The sequence below is a fragment of the Scyliorhinus torazame genome, chromosome 18 (genome assembly GCF_047496885.1).
Source record: "Scyliorhinus torazame isolate Kashiwa2021f chromosome 18, sScyTor2.1, whole genome shotgun sequence".
In the NCBI taxonomy this organism is placed as follows: domain Eukaryota; kingdom Metazoa; phylum Chordata; class Chondrichthyes; order Carcharhiniformes; family Scyliorhinidae; genus Scyliorhinus; species Scyliorhinus torazame.
Window position 1 is genome coordinate 169,849,716 of NC_092724.1, and position 16,599 is coordinate 169,866,314.

The window sequence follows — 16,599 nt, forward strand, 5'->3', positions numbered from 1 at the left end:
CAGGAGGGTGAGGCACAGGAGGGTGAGGCACAGGAGGGTGAGAGACAGGAGGGTGGGACAGGAGGGTGGGACAGGAGGGTGGGACAGGGGGGTGGGCTGGTGCCCCAAGTACGATGGAGAAAAGGCTAGCGGGCTGACCTCAGTCTCCTGTTCAGCGGCAGGTGGGTGGGGGACAGGGTCTTCAGCCTGGCAGGGGTCCAGCAAAGGATTCACACAATCCCGTGGGTCCCACTTCCACCCGTCTCAGCACAAATGGCAGAGGAAAATTATAATCCAAACACACAAACATTTCTCGCCTCTTCCTCCCCTTCCAGATGTTGTACTCGCCTCCTGTTTCTCCCTCTGTTAATGGCTGCTTCGCAGCCTTCACCACGTCACCAATGAAGATGAACATCTTGCCAAGGTCATCCCCACACCCCCACTACTTGCCTTCAAACAACCGCGCAACCTCAAACAAACCATTGTTTGCAGCAAACTACCCAGTCTTCAGAACAGTGACCACGACACCACACAACCCTGCCCTGGCAATCTCTGCAAGACGTGCCAGATCATCGACATGGATACCACCATTACACGTGAGAACACCACCCACCAGGTACGCGGTACATACTCGTGCGACTCGGCCAACGTTGTCTACCTCATACGCTGCAGGAAAGGATGTCCCGAAGCGTGGTACATTGGCGAGACCATGCAGACGCTGCGACAACGAATGAACGGACATCGCGCGACAATCACCAGGCAGGAATGTTCCCTTCCAGTCGGGGAACACTTCAGCAGTCAAGGGCATTCAGCCTCTGATCTCCGGGTAAGCGTTCTCCAAGGCGGCCTTCAGGACCCGCGACAACGCAGAATCGCCGAGCAGAAACTTATAGCCAAGTTCCGCACACATGAGTGCGGCCTCAACCGGGACCTGGGATTCATGTCACATTACATTCATCCCCCACCATCTGGCCTGCGAAATCCTACCAACTGTCCTGGCTTGTATGAGAAATGAGCATTTTATGTTGTTTTTACATGAATAAACTCTGGTTCACAATGAAGATGTCAACAATAGTGCTTGATGGGAAATAAGATGTCAAGTGGAGTTTTGTGTAAGCTGCAGTGCCCAAGTTGTTGTAGCTGTGAACGTGATTGACCTTCGGGAATGAACAGGATTTACAATAACAGGGTCCAGGTGCAGACGGGGGCCTCATCCTGCATCATTTTAACTGACGGTTCAAGGGTGTACCAGGAGCTAACTGAAACCACCGCTCGGCGAAGCAAGAGGGAAGACAAAGTGAACATAACAAGACCAAATAAGGAATCACTGATAAGGAAACTGGCATCGGGGCAGAGAGTGGGGCGTGTTTCTCAGCGATTGTATATAAAAAGCCATGCTGTGTTAATTTTGTGTGTCTGCTACTGTGACAAGCGGCACCCGTTCTTGCAAGATCGATTGAATAAAATACTTCTTCAGAATTTGACTAAGTGCAAATTATTATCAAGTGAGCGGTGCTTCTCACACTTGAGACAATTCACACCTCTTTAACCTGTGATTATCCCTCGCTCCAGTTGCTTCGTCTGGACCTGTAAAGACTTAATTACCTGCAAAGACTCACATTGCACCGAAAGCTAGTGATTCCAAACCAACCTGTTGGGCTTTAACCCGGTGTCAGACCTCTTACTGTGCCCACCCCAGTCCAACGCCGGCATCTCCACATCATGGCTGGGAGTCCTCAGGCCTTCGGGCCCTGCAGATGAACAGGCAGCAAACAGTCCCAGTCCCTCCTCCCCTCCCTGTGTTGCAGGCTGTAGGAATGCAGGGAGGCAGGCAGGTTTTAAATCCAGTCCCAGGCTGCAGCCCAGGCCAAACCCTTACCTGCAGAACATCCTCTCTCTCTCTTTGTGTGTGTCTCTCTCTCTCCCTCTCTGTCTCTCGCTCTCTCTGGGGGTCTCTCTCTGTCTATCTCTCACTCTGTCTATATCTCTCTGGGGGTCTCTCTCTCTGCCTCTCTCTCTCTCTCCATCTCTCTCTGGGTTCTCTGTCTATCTTTCTTTGTCTATCTCTCTCTGTCTATCTCTCTCTCTGGGGGTCTCTCTCTGTCTATCTCTCACTCTGTCTATATCTCTCTGGGGGTCTCTCTCTCTGCCTCTCTCTCTCTCTCCATCTCTCTCTGGGTTCTCTGTCTATCTTTCTTTGTCTATCTCTCTCTGTCTATCTCTCTCTCTGGGGGTCTCTCTCTGTCTATCTCTCACTCTGTCTATATCTCTCTGGGGGTCTCTCTCTCTGCCTCTCTCTCTCTCTCCATCTCTCTCTGGGTTCTCTGTCTATCTTTCTTTGTCTATCTCTCTCTGTCTATTTCTCTCTCTGGGGGTCTCTGTCTATCTCTCTGGAGGCCTCTCTCTCTCTCTGGGGGTCTCTCTCTCTCTCTCTCTCTGGGGTCTCTATCTCTCTCTGTCTCTCTCTGTCTCTCTCTCTCTCTCTGGGGGTCTCTATCTCTCTCTGTCTCTCTCGCTCTCTCTCTGGGGGTCTCTCTCTCTCGCTCTCTCTCTGGGGGTCTCTCTCTCTCGCTCTCTCTCTGGGGGTCTCTCTCTCTCGCTCTCTCTCTGGGGGTCTCTATCTCTCTCTGGGGGTCTCTCTCTCTCTGGTGGTCTCTGTCTCTCTCTCTCTCTCTGGGGGTCTCTGTCTCTCTCTGTCTCTCTCTCTCTCTCTCTGGGGGTCTCTCTCTCTCTCTCTCTCTCTGGGGTTCTCTATCTCTCTCTGGGGGTCTCTGTCTCTCTCTCTCTCTCTCTCTCTCTCTGGGGGTCTCTATCTCTCTCTGTCTATCTCTCTCTCTCTGGGGGGTCTCTCTCTCTCTCTCTCTCTCTGGGGGTCTCTATCTCGCTCTGTCTCTCTCTCTGGGGGTCTCTATCTCTCTCTTTCTATCTCTGTCTCTCTGGGGGCCTCTGTCTCTCTCTCTCTGGGGGTCTCTGTCTCTGTCTCTCTGGGGGTCTCTCTCATTCTCAGCTTCAAAGAACAGGCAGCAGCAAATCCCTGCCTGGAGAAAACAGATTTTGTAATCCACAGGCAGGAGCTTACAGAACAGCACACTCGACACAGCCCCTTCCCGGCTGTGAAATGCTTGCGTTACTACAATTGCCAATTCACCATTAGCGAAAGTGTTCAGCTGTACAGCCAACGGTCACCACGATCAGTGGGGGTTAAAGTGACCTTCACCATATTACCAGTGACGGGCTCCGTCCGTGGCTGTTCGGTGGGACACAGGCAGCAGCTGGAGTGCCTCTGCGAGGAATGGCGTATGGCATGGTGTATCCGTGGGCGCTGCGCCCCCGAGCCCCCCCCACCGAGCCCAGGGGCAGCACCCCAATGCCCCCCCCGCCTCCCCTGCCCGGGCTGACGGCCTATTTTGCAAATGGCTCCTCACCTCCGCAGCTACTCCACCAGTTTCACGTTTTGAAATAGGTTTCCTAAACAGCCCCAGCTGACCGCTCGCTCGGGACGTGGCCACATTGCAGGAGGCTGCCCCATCCGGGGTCCCTCCCATTAATGGGGTGGAGATTGGCTTTAATCGGTGATTGTTTCTCGTCACACAGCTCCCGGTCCCGATCTCACCACAGGGCCGGCTCGATCAGAACCAATCTGCGCCTGGTCTGCATCCCGCTCTCTAATCGACCCGCTCGTTTTCGTGCCCGGCACGATTAGCTGGTAGATTATGCCCAACGTGTGCAAGCGACTCGTTAGAGTTTAAAAAATATATTCTTTCATGGGAAGTGTGCGATGCAGGCCAGGGCAGCATTTATTGCCCTTCCCAAATTACCCCTCAGGAGGTGGGAGCTGCTTTCTCGAACCGCTACAGCTCATGTGGTGTAGGTACATCCACTGTGCTGTTAGGGGGGGATTTTTCAGGAAAGTTGAAGCAGCTACAATGGTCCATCATTCTCAGGGATATGACAGGAAATATCAGGCACCACGGACAGTGACTGGTCAGACTCACATCACTGACAGTTTTATCATAGAATTTACAGTGCAGAAGGAGGCCATTTGGCCCAACGGGTCTGCACCGGCTCTTGGAAAGAGCACCCTACCCAAGGTCAACACCTCCACCCTATCCCCACAACCCAGTAACCCCACCCAACACTAAGGGCAATTTTGGACACTAAGGGCAATTTATCATGGCCAATCCACCTAACCTGCACATCTTTGGACCGTGGGATGAAACCGGAGCACCCGGAGAAAACCCACACAGACTCGGGGAGGATGTGCAGACTCCGCACAGACAGCGACCCAAGCTGGAATCGAACCTGGGGCCCGGGAGCTGTGAAGCAATTGTGCTACCAACAATGCTACCGTGCTGCTACCGTTACACCTCACTCGGAACAACTGCACAGACAGGTAACTGCGGAGACAGGGAGCTGCAGACAGGTGTCTGCACAGATAGGTAGCTGCACAGACAGGTAGCTGCACAGACAGGGAGCTGCGGAGACAGGGAGCTGCGCAGACAGGTAGCTGCACAGACAGGGAGCTGCACAGACAGGGAGCTGCGGAGACAGGTGTCTGCACAGATAGGTAGCTGCACAGACAGGTAGCTGCGCAGACAGGTAGCTGCACAGACAGGGAGCTGTGGAGACAGGTAGCTGCGGAGACAGGGAGCTGCACAGACAGGTAGCTGCACAGACAGGTAGCTGCGGAGACAGGTAGCTGCGGAGACAGGGAGCTGCACAGACAGGTAGCTGCGGAGACAGGGAGCTGCACAGACAGGTAGCTGCACAGACAGGGAGCTGCGGAGACAGAGAGCTGCACAGACAGGTAGCTGCACAGACAGGTAGCTGCGGAGACAGGTAGCTGCGGAGACAGGGAGCTGCACATACAGGTAGCTGCGGAGACAGAGAGCTGCACAGACAGGTAGCTGCACAGACAGGGAGCTGCGGAGACAGGGAGCTGCGGAGATAGGGAGCTGCACAGACAGGTAGCTGCACAGACAGGGAGCTGCGGAGACAGGGAGCTGCGGAGATAGGGAGCTGCACAGACAGGGAGCTGCGCAGACAGGGAGCTGTGGAGACAGGTAGCTGCGGAGATAGGGAGCTGCACAGACAGGGAGCTGTGGAGACAGGTAGCTGCGGAGACAGGGAGCTGCGCAGACAGGTAGCTGCACAGACAGGTAGCTGCACAGACAGGTAGCTGCACAGACAGGTAGCTGCGGAGACAGGTAGCTGCACAGACAGGTAGCTGCGGAGACAGGTAGCTGCGGAGAAAGGGAGCTGCGCAGACAGGTAGCTGCGGAGACAGAGAGCTGCACAGACAGGTAGCTGCACAGACAGGTAGCTGCACAGACAGGTAGCTGCGGAGACAGGTAGCTGCACAGACAGGTAGCTGCGGAGACAGGTAGCTGCGGAGAAAGGGAGCTGCGCAGACAGGGAGCTGCGGAGAAAGGGAGCTGCACAGACAGGTAGCTGCACAGACAGGTAGCTGCACAGACAGGTAGCTGCACAGACAGGTAGCTGCGCAGACAGGGAGCTGCGCAGACAGGGAGCTGCACAGACAGGTAGCTGCGGAGACAGGTAGCTGCGGAGAAAGGGAGCTGCGGAGACAGAGAGCTGCACAGACAGGTAGCTGCACAGACAGGTAGCTGCACAGACAGGTAGCTGCGGAGACAGGGAGCTGCACAGACAGGTAGCTGCACAGACAGGTAGCTGCGGAGAAAGGGAGCTGCACAGACAGGTAGCTGCACAGACAGGTAGCTGCACAGACAGGTAGCTGCGGAGACAGGGAGCTGCACAGACAGGTAGCTGCACAGACAGGTAGCTGCGGAGACAGGGAGCTGCACAGACAGGTAGCTGCACAGACAGGTAGCTGCGGAGACAGAGAGCTGCGGAGACAGAGAGCTGCACAGACAGGGAGCTGCACAGACAGGTATCTGCAGAGATAGGTAGCTGGTCAGACAGGTAGCTGCGGAGGTAGGTATCTGCTCAGACAGGTAGCTGGACAGACAGGTAGCTGCACAGACAGGTATCTGCACAGACAGGTAGCTGGACAGACAGGTAGCTGCAGAGATAGGTAGCTGGTCAGACAGGTAGCTGCGGAGGTAGGTATCTGCTCAGACAGGTAGCTGCACAGACAGGTATCTGCACAGACAGGTAGCTGGACAGACAGGTAGCTGCAGAGATAGGTAGCTGGTCAGACAGGTAGCTGCGGAGGTAGGTATCTGCTCAGACAGGTAGCTGGACAGACAGGGAGCTGCTCAGACAGGTAGCTGCACAGACAGGTAGCTGCACAGACAGGTAACTGTGGAGACAGTAAGCTGCGTAGATAGGGAGCTGCACAGACAGGCATCTGCACAGTCAGGTTTCTGCACAGACAGGTAATTGCACAGACCAGGTAGCTGGTCAGACAGGTAGCTGCGGAGATAGGTAGCAGCACAGACAGGTAGCTGCACAGACAGGGAGCTGCGCAGACAGGGAGCTGCGCAGACAGGGAGCTGCACAGACAGATGGCTGCACAGACAGGGAGCTGCACAGACAGGGAGCTGCACAGACAGGGAGCTGCACAGACAGGTATCTGCACAGACAGGGAGCTGCACAGACAGGGAGCTGCGCAGACAGGGAGCTGCACAGACAGGGAGCTGCACAGACAGGGAGCTGCACAGACAGGGAGCTGCACAGACAGGGAGCTGCGCAGACAGGGAGCTGCACAGACAGGTTGCTGCACAGACAGATAGCTGCACAGACAGGGAGCTGCACAGACAGGGAGCTGTGCAGACAGGTAGCTGCACAGACAGGGAGCTGCGCAGACAGGGAGCTGCGCAGACAGGGAGCTGCACAGACAGGTAGCTGCGGAGACAGGTAGCTGCGGAGAAAGGGAGCTGCGCAGACAGGTAGCTGCGGAGACAGAGAGCTGCACAGACAGGTAGCTGCACAGACAGGTAGCTGCACAGACAGGTAGCTGCGGAGACAGGTAGCTGCACAGACAGGTTGCTGCACAGACAGATAGCTGCACAGACAGGTAGCTGCACAGACAGGTTGCTGCACAGACAGGGAGCTGCACAGACAGGTATCTGCACAGACAGGGAGCTGTGCAGACAGGGAGCTGCACAGACAGGGAGCTGCACAGACAGGGAGCTGCACAGACAGGTAGCTGCACAGACAGGGAGCTGGTCAGACAGGTAGCTGTGGAGATTGGTAGCAGCACAGTCAGGTATCTGCACAGACAGCTATCTGCACTGTCACGTAGCTGCTCAGACATGTATCTGCGCAGACAGTAAGCTGCATAGACAAGGAGCTGTGCAGACAGGGAGCTGCGGAGACAGGTAACTGCTGAGACAGTAAGCTGCGTAGACAGTACGCTGCGTAGACAGGTAGCTGCACAGACAGGGAGCCACGCAGACAGGGAGCTGTGCAGACAGGGAGCTGCACAGACAGGGAGCTGTGCAGACAGGGAGCTGCGCAGACAGGGAGCTGTGCAGACAGGGAGCAGCGGAGACAGGTAACTGCGGAGACAGTAAGCTGCGTAGACAGTACGCTGCGTAGACAGGTAGCTGCACAGACAGGGAGCCACGCAGACAGGGAGCTGTGCAGACAGGGAGCTGCACAGACAGGGAGCTGTGCAGACAGGGAGCTGCGCAGACAGGGAGCTGTGCAGACAGGGAGCAGCGGAGACAGGTAACTGCGGAGACAGTAAGCTGCGTAGACAGGGAGCTGTGCAGACAGGGAGCAGTGGAGAGAGGTATCTGCGGAGACAGTGAGCGGCGCAGATAGGTATCTGCGGAGATAGGTATCTACACAGACAGGTATCTGTGGAGACAGTAGGCTGCGTAGACAGGGCGCTGCGCAGACAGGTATCTGCGGAGACAGGTAGCTGCACAGCCAGGGAGCTCGGAGACAGGTATCTGCACAGACAGGTATCTGCACAGACAGGTAGCTGCACAGACAGGTAGCTGCGGAGACAGGGAGCTGCGTAGACAGGGGGCTACGCAGACAGGGAGCTGCACAGACAGGGAGCTGCGCAGACAGGTAGCTGCACAGACAGGGAGCTGCGCAGACAGGTATCTGCGGAGACAGTCAGCTGCGTAGACAGGGAGCTGCGCAGACAGGGAGCTGGGGAGACAGGGAGCTGCGTAGACAGGGAGCTGCGCAGACAGGGAGCTGGGGAGACAGGGAGCTGCACAGACAGATATCTGCACAGTCACGGAGCTGCTCAGACAGGTCGCTGCGGAGACAGGTAGCTGCACAGACAGGTATCTGCACAGACAGGTATCTGCACAGACAGGGAGCTGGACAGACAGGTATCTGCACAGACAGGTCGCTGCGGAGACAGGTAGCTGCACAGACAGGTATCTGCACAGACAGGTAGCTGCAGAGACAGGTAGCTGGACAGACAGGTAGCTGCAGAGACAGGTATCTGCACAGACAGGGAGCTGGACAGACAGGTATCTGCACAGACAGGTATCTGCACAGACAGGGAGCTGGACAGACAGGTATCTGCACAGACAGGTAGCTGGACAGACAGGTAGCTGCAGAGACAGGTATCTGCACAGACAGGTAGCTGCACAGACAGGTAGCTGCACAGACAGGTAGCTGCGGAGACAGGTAGCTGCACAGACAGGGAGCTGCGCAGAGAGGTAGCTGTGGAGACAGTAAGCTGCGTAGACAGGGAGCTGGACAGACAGGTATCTGCACAGACAGGTAGCTGGACAGACAGGTAGCTGCAGAGACAGGTATCTGCACAGACAGGTATCTGCACAGACAGGTATCTGCACAGACAGGTAGCAGCACAGACAGGTATCTGCACAGACAGGTAGGTGCACAGACAGGGAGCTGCACAGAGAGGGAGCTGCACAGACAGATAGCTGCACAGACAGGGAGCTGCGGAGACAGGGAGCTGCGGAGACAGGGAGCTGCGCAGACAGGGAGCTGCACAGACAGGGAGCTGCACAGACAGGGAGCTGCACAGACAGGGAGCTGTGTAGACAAGGAGCTGTGCAGACAGGGAGCTGCGCAGACAGGGAGCTGCATAGACAAGGAGCTGTGCAGACAGGGAGCTGCGCAGACAGGGAGCTGTGCAGACAGGGAGCTGTGCAGACAGGGAACTGCTGAGACAGTAAGCTGCGTAGACAGTAAGCTGCGTAGACAGGGAGCTACACAGACAGGGAGCTACACAGACAGGGAGCTGCACAGACAGGGAGCTGTGCAGACAGGGAGCTGCGCAGACAGGGAGCTGTGTAGACAGGGAGCAGCGGAGACAGGGAGCTGCGGAGACAGGGAGCTGTGCAGACAGGGAGCAGTGGAGAGAGGTATCTGCGGAGACAGTGAGCGGCGCAGATAGGTATCTGCGGAGATAGGTATCTGCACAGACAGGTATCTGTGGAGACAGTAGGCTGCGTAGACAGGGTGCTGCGCAGACAGGTATCTGCGGAGACAGGTAGCTGCACAGCCAGGGAGCTCGGAGACAGGTAGCTGCACAGACAGGTATCTGCGGAGATAGGTATCTGCGTAGACAGGGAGCTGCACAGACAGGGAGTTGCACAGACAGGTATCTGCACAGACAGGGAGCTGCACAGACAGGGAGCTGTGGAGACAGGGAGCTGTGCAGACAGGGAGTTGCACAGACAGGGAGCTGCGGAGACAGGGAGCTGCGGAGACAGGGAGCTGTGCAGACAGGGAGCTGTGCAGACAGGGAGTTGCACAGACAGGGAGCTGCGGAGACAGGGAGCTGTGCAGACAGGGAGCTGTGCAGACAGGGAGCTGCACAGACAGGGAGCTGTGGAGAGAGGGAGCTGTGCAGACAGGGAGTTGCACAGACAGGGAGCTGTGGAGACAGGGAGCTGTGCAGACAGGGAGTTGCACAGACAGGCTGCACAGACAGGGAGCTGTGGAGACAGGTATCTGCACAGACAGGTAGCTGCACAGACAGGTATTTGCGGAGATAGGTATCTGCACAGACAGGTATCTGCGGAGACAGTCAGCTGCACAGACAGGGAGTTGCACAGACAGGGAGCTGCACAGACAGGGAGCTGCACAGACAGGGAGCTGAACAGACAGGGAGCTGTGGAGACAGGGAGTTGCACAGACAGGGAGCTGTGCAGACAGGGAGCTGTGCAGACAGGGAGTTGCACAGACAGGGAGCTGTGCAGACAGGGAGCTGTGCAGACAGGGAGTTGCACAGACAGGGAGCTGCACAGACAGGGAGCTGTGGAGACAGGTATCTGCACAGACAGGTAGCTGCACAGACAGGTATTTGCGGAGATAGGTATCTGCACAGACAGGTATCTGCGGAGACAGTCAGCTGCACAGACAGGGAGTTGCACAGACAGGGAGCTGTGGAGACAGGGAGCTGTGCAGACAGGGAGTTGCAGACAGGGAGCTGCACAGACAGCGAGCTGTGGAGACAGGGAGCTGTGCAGACAGGGAGTTGCAGACAGGGAGCTGCGGAGACAGGGAGCTGTGCAGACAGGGAGCTGTGCAGACAGGGAGTTGCACAGACAGGGAGCTGTGCAGACAGGGAGCTGTGCAGACAGGGAGTTGCACAGACAGGGGGCTGCACAGACAGGGAGCTGTGGAGACAGGTATCTGCACAGACAGGTAGCTGCACAGACAGGTATTTGCGGAGATAGGTATCTGCACAGACAGGTATCTGCGGAGACAGTCAGCTGCACAGACAGGGAGTTGCACAGACAGGGAGCTGCACAGACAGGGAGTTGCACAGACAGGGAGCTGCGCAGACAGGTATCTGCGGAGACAGTCAGCTGCACAGACAGGGAGTTGCACAGACAGGGAGTTGCACAGACAGGGAGCTGTGCAGACAGGGAGCTGTGCAGACAGGGTGTTGCACAGACAGGGAGCTGCGGAGACAATGGGCGTGATTCTCCTCTCCCGCGCCGGTTGGGAGAATCGCCTGGGCCGCCAAAATTTCCCGTGTCGCCGGTCCGACGCCCTCCCGCGATTCGGCCAAGCGGCGAGAACGGCCCGGTCGAGTTTCGCGGGCCGCAAGCCGGAGACACCCAAAATGGTGATTCTCCGGCACCCCCGCTATTGTGAGGCCCGGATGGGCCGAGCGGCCAGGCCAAAACGGCGGGTTCCCTCCGGCGCCGTCCACACCTGGTCGCTGCCGTCGTGAACGGTGCGTGAACGCTGGGGGGGCGGCCTGCGGGGGGGGGATCCTGCACCGAGCTTTACCTGGAATGTGGGGTCGCTCGCAATCGGTGCCCACCGGTGCAACCGCGCATGCGCGGATGACGCCACGTCAACAATGCGGCGCCACTTTTACGCGGGCGACAAGGCCTGGCGCGGGTAGATGACGCGGCCCCGATCCTGGCCCATTGTCAGGGCCTGAATCGGTCGGGACCGGGGCCGTTCCGCGCCATCGTGAACCTCGACGACGTTCACGACAACGCAGCCACTTCGGCGCGGGGGTGGAGAATCCCGCCCTGTAAGCTGCGTAGACAGGGAGCTGTGGAGACTGTAAGCTGCGTAGACAGGGAGCTGTGGAGACTGTAAGCTGCGTAGACAGGGAGCTGAGCAGACAGGTATCTGCGGAGATAGGTAGCTGCACAGACAGGTATCTGCGCAGAAAGGGAGCTGCACAGACAGGGAGCTGCACAGACAGGGAGCTGCGGAGACAGGGAGCTGCGGAGACGGGGAGCTGCGCAGACAGGGAGCTGCACAGACAGGGAGCTGCGGAGACAGGGAGCTGCGGAGACGGGGAGCTGCGGAGACAGGTAGATGCACAGACAGGGAGCTGCACCGATAGGGAGCTGCGGAGACAGGTAGCTGCGCAGACAGGGAGCTTCTCAGACAGGTAGCTGCTCAGACAGGTAGCTGCACAGACAGGGAGCTGCACAGACAGGGAGCTGCGGAGACAGGGTGTTGCGCAGTCAGGTTGCTGTGGAGACAGGTATCTGCGGAGACAGGTAGCTGCGGAGACAAGAAGCTGCACAGACAGGTAGCTGCTCAGACAGGGAGCTGCAAAGACGGGGAGCTGCGGAGACAGGGTGTTGCGCAGTCAGGTTGCTGTGGAGACAGGTACCTGCGATGCAGGTATCTGCACAGACTAGTAATTGTGGAGACAGGTAGCTGCACAGACAGGTATCTGCGGAGACAGGTAGCTGCACAGACAGGTATCTGCGGAGACAGGTATCTGCACAGACAGGTATCTGCGGAGACAGATATCTGCACAGACAGGTATCTGCACAGACAGGTAGCTGCACAGACAGGTATCTGCACAGACAGGTAGCTGCGCAGACAGGTAGCTGCGGAGACAGGGTGTTGCGCAGTCAGGTTGCTGTGGAGACAGGTTCCTGCGGAGACAGGTAGCTATGGAGACAGGTAGCTGCGGTGCAGGTATCTGCACAGACAGGTATCTGCACAGACAGGTAGCTGCACAGACAGGTAGCTGCACAGACAGGTATCTGCACAGACATGTAGCTGCGCAGACAGGTAGCATCTCAGACAGGGAGCTGCACAGACTGGGAGCTGCGCAGACAGGTAGCTGTTCAGACAGGTTGCTGCACAGACAGGGAGCTGCGCAGACTGGTAGCTGCTCAGACAGGTTGCTGCACAGACAGGGAGCTGCGCAGACAGGTAGCTGCGCAGACAGGGAGCTGCACAGACAGCGAGCTGTGGAGACAGGGAGCTGTGCAGACAGGGAGTTGCAGACAGGGAGCTGCGGAGACAGGGAGCTGTGCAGACAGGGAGCTGTGCAGACAGGGAGTTGCACAGACAGGGAGCTGTGCAGACAGGGAGCTGTGCAGACAGGGAGTTGCACAGACAGGGGGCTGCACAGACAGGGAGCTGTGGAGACAGGTATCTGCACAGACAGGTAGCTGCACAGACAGGTATTTGCGGAGATAGGTATCTGCACAGACAGGTATCTGCGGAGACAGTCAGCTGCACAGACAGGGAGTTGCACAGACAGGGAGTTGCACAGACAGGGAGCTGCACAGACAGGTATTTGCGGAGATAGGTATCTGCACAGACAGGTATCTGCGGAGACAGTCAGCTGCACAGACAGGGAGCTGTGCAGACAGGGAGCTGCACAGACAGGTATTTGCGGAGATAGGTATCTGCACAGACAGGTATCTGCGGAGACAGTCAGCTGCACAGACAGGGAGTTGCACAGACAGGGAGCTGCACAGACAGGTATCTGCGGAGACAGTCAGCTGCACAGACAGGGAGTTGCACAGACAGGGAGTTGCACAGACAGGTATCTGCGGAGACAGTCAGCTGCACAGACAGGTAGCTGCGGAGACAGTCAGCTGCACAGACAGGGAGTTGCACAGACAGGGAGTTGCACAGACAGGGAGTTGCACAGACAGGGAGTTGCACAGACAGGGAGCTGTGCAGACAGGGAGCTGCACAGACAGGGAGCTGCACAGACAGGTATTTGCGGAGATAGGTATCTGCACAGACAGGTATCTGCGGAGACAGTCAGCTGCACAGACAGGGAGTTGCACAGACAGGGAGTTGCACAGACAGGGAGTTGCACAGACAGGGAGTTGCACAGACAGGGAGCTGTGCAGACAGGGAGCTGCACAGACAGGGAGTTGCACAGACAGGGAGCTGTGCAGACAGGTATCTGCGGAGACAGTCAGCTGCACAGACAGGGAGTTGCACAGACAGGGAGTTGCACAGACAGGGAGCTGTGCAGACAGGGAGCTGCACAGACAGGGAGTTGCACAGACAGGGAGTTGCACAGACAGGGAGTTGCACAGACAGGGAGTTGCACAGACAGGGAGTTGCACAGACAGGGAGTTGCACAGACAGGTAGCTGTGCAGACAGGGAGTTGCACAGACAGGGAGTTGCACAGACAGGGAGTTGCACAGACAGGTAGCTGTGCAGACAGGGAGTTGCACAGACAGGGAGTTGCACAGACAGGGAGTTGCACAGACAGGGAGTTGCACAGACAGGGAGTTGCACAGACAGGGAGTTGCACAGACAGGGAGTTGCACAGACAGGGAGCTGTGCAGACAGGGTGTTGCACAGACAGGGAGCTGCGGAGACAATGGGCGTGATTCTCCTCTCCCGCGCCGGTTGGGAGAATCGCCTGGGCCGCCAAAATTTCCCGTGTCGCCGGTCCGACGCCCTCCCGCGATTCGGCCAAGCGGCGAGAACGGCCCGGTCGAGTTTCGCGGGCCGCAAGCCGGAGACACCCAAAATGGTGATTCTCCGGCACCCCCGCTATTGTGAGGCCCGGATGGGCCGAGCGGCCAGGCCAAAACGGCGGGTTCCCTCCGGCGCCGTCCACACCTGGTCACTGCCGTCGTGAACGGTGCGTGAACGCTGGGGGGGCGGCCTGCGGGGGGGGGATCCTGCACCGAGCTTTACCTGGAATGTGGGGTCGCTCGCAATCGGTGCCCACCGGTGCAACCGCGCATGCGCGGATGACGCCACGTCAACAATGCGGCGCCACTTTTACGCGGGCGACAAGGCCTGGCGCGGGTAGATGACGCGGCCCCGATCCTGGCCCATTGTCAGGGCCTGAATCGGTCGGGACCGGGTCCGTTTCGCGCCGTCGTGAACCTCGACGACGTTCACGACAACGCAGCCACTTCGGCGCGGGGGTGGAGAATCCCGCCCTGTAAGCTGCGTAGACAGGGAGCTGTGGAGACTGTAAGCTGCGTAGACAGGGAGCTGAGCAGACAGGTATCTGCGGAGATAGGTAGCTGCACAGACAGGTATCTGCGGAGAGAGTCAGCTGCGTAGACAGGGAGCTGCGCAGAAAGGGAGCTGCACAGACAGGGAGCTGCACAGACAGGGAGCTGCGGAGACAGGTAGCTGCGGAGACGGGGAGCTGCGGAGACAGGTAGATGCACAGACAGGGAGCTGCACCGATAGGGAGCTGCTCAGACAGGTAGCTGCGCAGACAGGTAGCTGCACAGACAGGGAGCTGCACAGACAGGGAGCTGCGGAGACAGGGTGTTGCGCAGTCAGGTTGCTGTGGAGACAGGTATCTGCGGAGACAGGTAGCTGCGGAGACAAGAAGCTGCACAGACAGGTAGCTGCGCAGACAGGGAGCTTCTCAGACAGGTAGCTGCTCAGACAGGGAGCTGCACAGACAGGTAGCTGCACAGACGGGGAGCTGCGGAGACAGGGTGTTGCGCAGTCAGGTTGCTGTGGAGACAGATATCTGCACAGACAGGTATCTGCGGAGACAGATATCTGCACAGACAGGTAGCTGTGGAGACAGGTATCTGCACAGACAGGTAGCTGCACAGACAGGTAGCTGCACAGACAGGTATCTGCGGAGACAGGTAGCTGCTCAGACAGGGAGCTGCACAGACAGGTAGCTGCACAGACGGGGAGCTGCGGAGACAGGGTGTTGCGCAGTCAGGTTGCTGTGGAGACAGGTACCTGCGGTGCAGGTATCTGCACAGACTAGTAATTGTGGAGACAGGTAGCTGCACAGACAGGTATCTGCGGAGACAGGTATCTGCACAGACAGGTAGCTGCGGAGACAGATATCTGCACAGACAGGTATCTGCGGAGACAGATATCTGCACAGACAGGTATCTGCACAGACAGGTAGCTGCACAGACAGGTAGCTGCACAGACAGGTATCTGCACAGACAGGTAGCTGCGCAGACAGGTAGCTGCGGAGACAGGGTGTTGCGCAGTCAGGTTGCTGTGGAGACAGGTACCTGCGGAGACAGGTAGCTATGGAGACAGGTAGCTGCGGTGCAGGTATCTGCACAGACAGGTATCTGCACAGACAGGTAGCTGCACAGACAGGTAGCTGCACAGACAGGTATCTGCACAGACAGGTAGCATCTCAGACAGGGAGCTGCGGAGACAGGGTGTTGCGCAGTCAGGTTGCTGTGGAGACAGGTACCTGCGGAGACAGGTAGCTATGGAGACAGGTAGCTGCGGTGCAGGTATCTGCACAGACTAGTAATTGTGGAGACAGGTAGCTGCACAGACAGGTATCTGCGGAGACAGGTATCTGCACAGACAGGTAGCTGCACAGACAGGTATCTGCGGAGACAGGTATCTGCACAGACAGGTAGCTGCACAGACAGGGAGCTGCACAGACAGGGAGCTGCACAGACAGGGAGCTGCGCAGACAGGGAGCTGCGGAGACAGATATCTGCACAGACAGGTATCTGCACAGAGAGGGAGCTTCGCAGACAGGGGGCTGCACAGAGAGGGAGCTGCACAGACAGGGAGTTGTGCAGACAGGTAGCTGCACAGACAGGTAGCTGCACAGACAGGTATCTGCACAGACAGAGAGCTGCACAGACAGGGATCTGCGGAGACAGATATCTGCACAGACAGGTATCTGCACAGAGAGGGAGCTTCGCAGACAGGGGGCTGCACAGAGAGGGAGCTGCACAGACAGGTAGCTGCACAGAGAGGTAGCTGCGCAGACAGGGAGTTGTGCAGACAGGGAGCTGCACAGACAGGTATCTGCACAGACAGGGAGCTGCGGAGACAGGTAGCTGCGGAGACAAGTAGCTGCACAGACAGGGAACTGCGGAGACAGGTATCTGTGGAGACAGGTTGCTGCGGAGGCAGGTATCTGTGGAGACAGGTTGCTGCACAGACAGGTATCTGCACAGACAGGTAGCTGCGCAGACAGGTAGCATCTCAGACAGGTAGCTGCTCAGACAAGTAGCTGCACAGACAGGTAG

General features: G+C 57.7%; 2 protein-coding genes across 4 annotated transcripts in view; both read right to left on the reverse strand.

Annotated features, from left to right (window-relative positions):
• The window catches only part of LOC140395760 (uncharacterized), a 31,754-nt gene extending 31,360 nt beyond the window's left edge, over positions 1–394 (reverse strand). Inside the window, exon 1 of the mRNA XM_072483915.1 lies at positions 233–394. Coding sequence (XP_072340016.1) covers positions 233–394 — 162 coding nt within the window. The remainder of the gene's footprint in view (positions 1–232) is intronic.
• LOC140395746 (glutamine-rich protein 2-like) overlaps positions 1–16,599 on the reverse strand; it is a 342,552-nt gene that overhangs the window by 115,298 nt on the left and 210,655 nt on the right. The gene's annotated exons all lie outside the window — the stretch shown is intronic.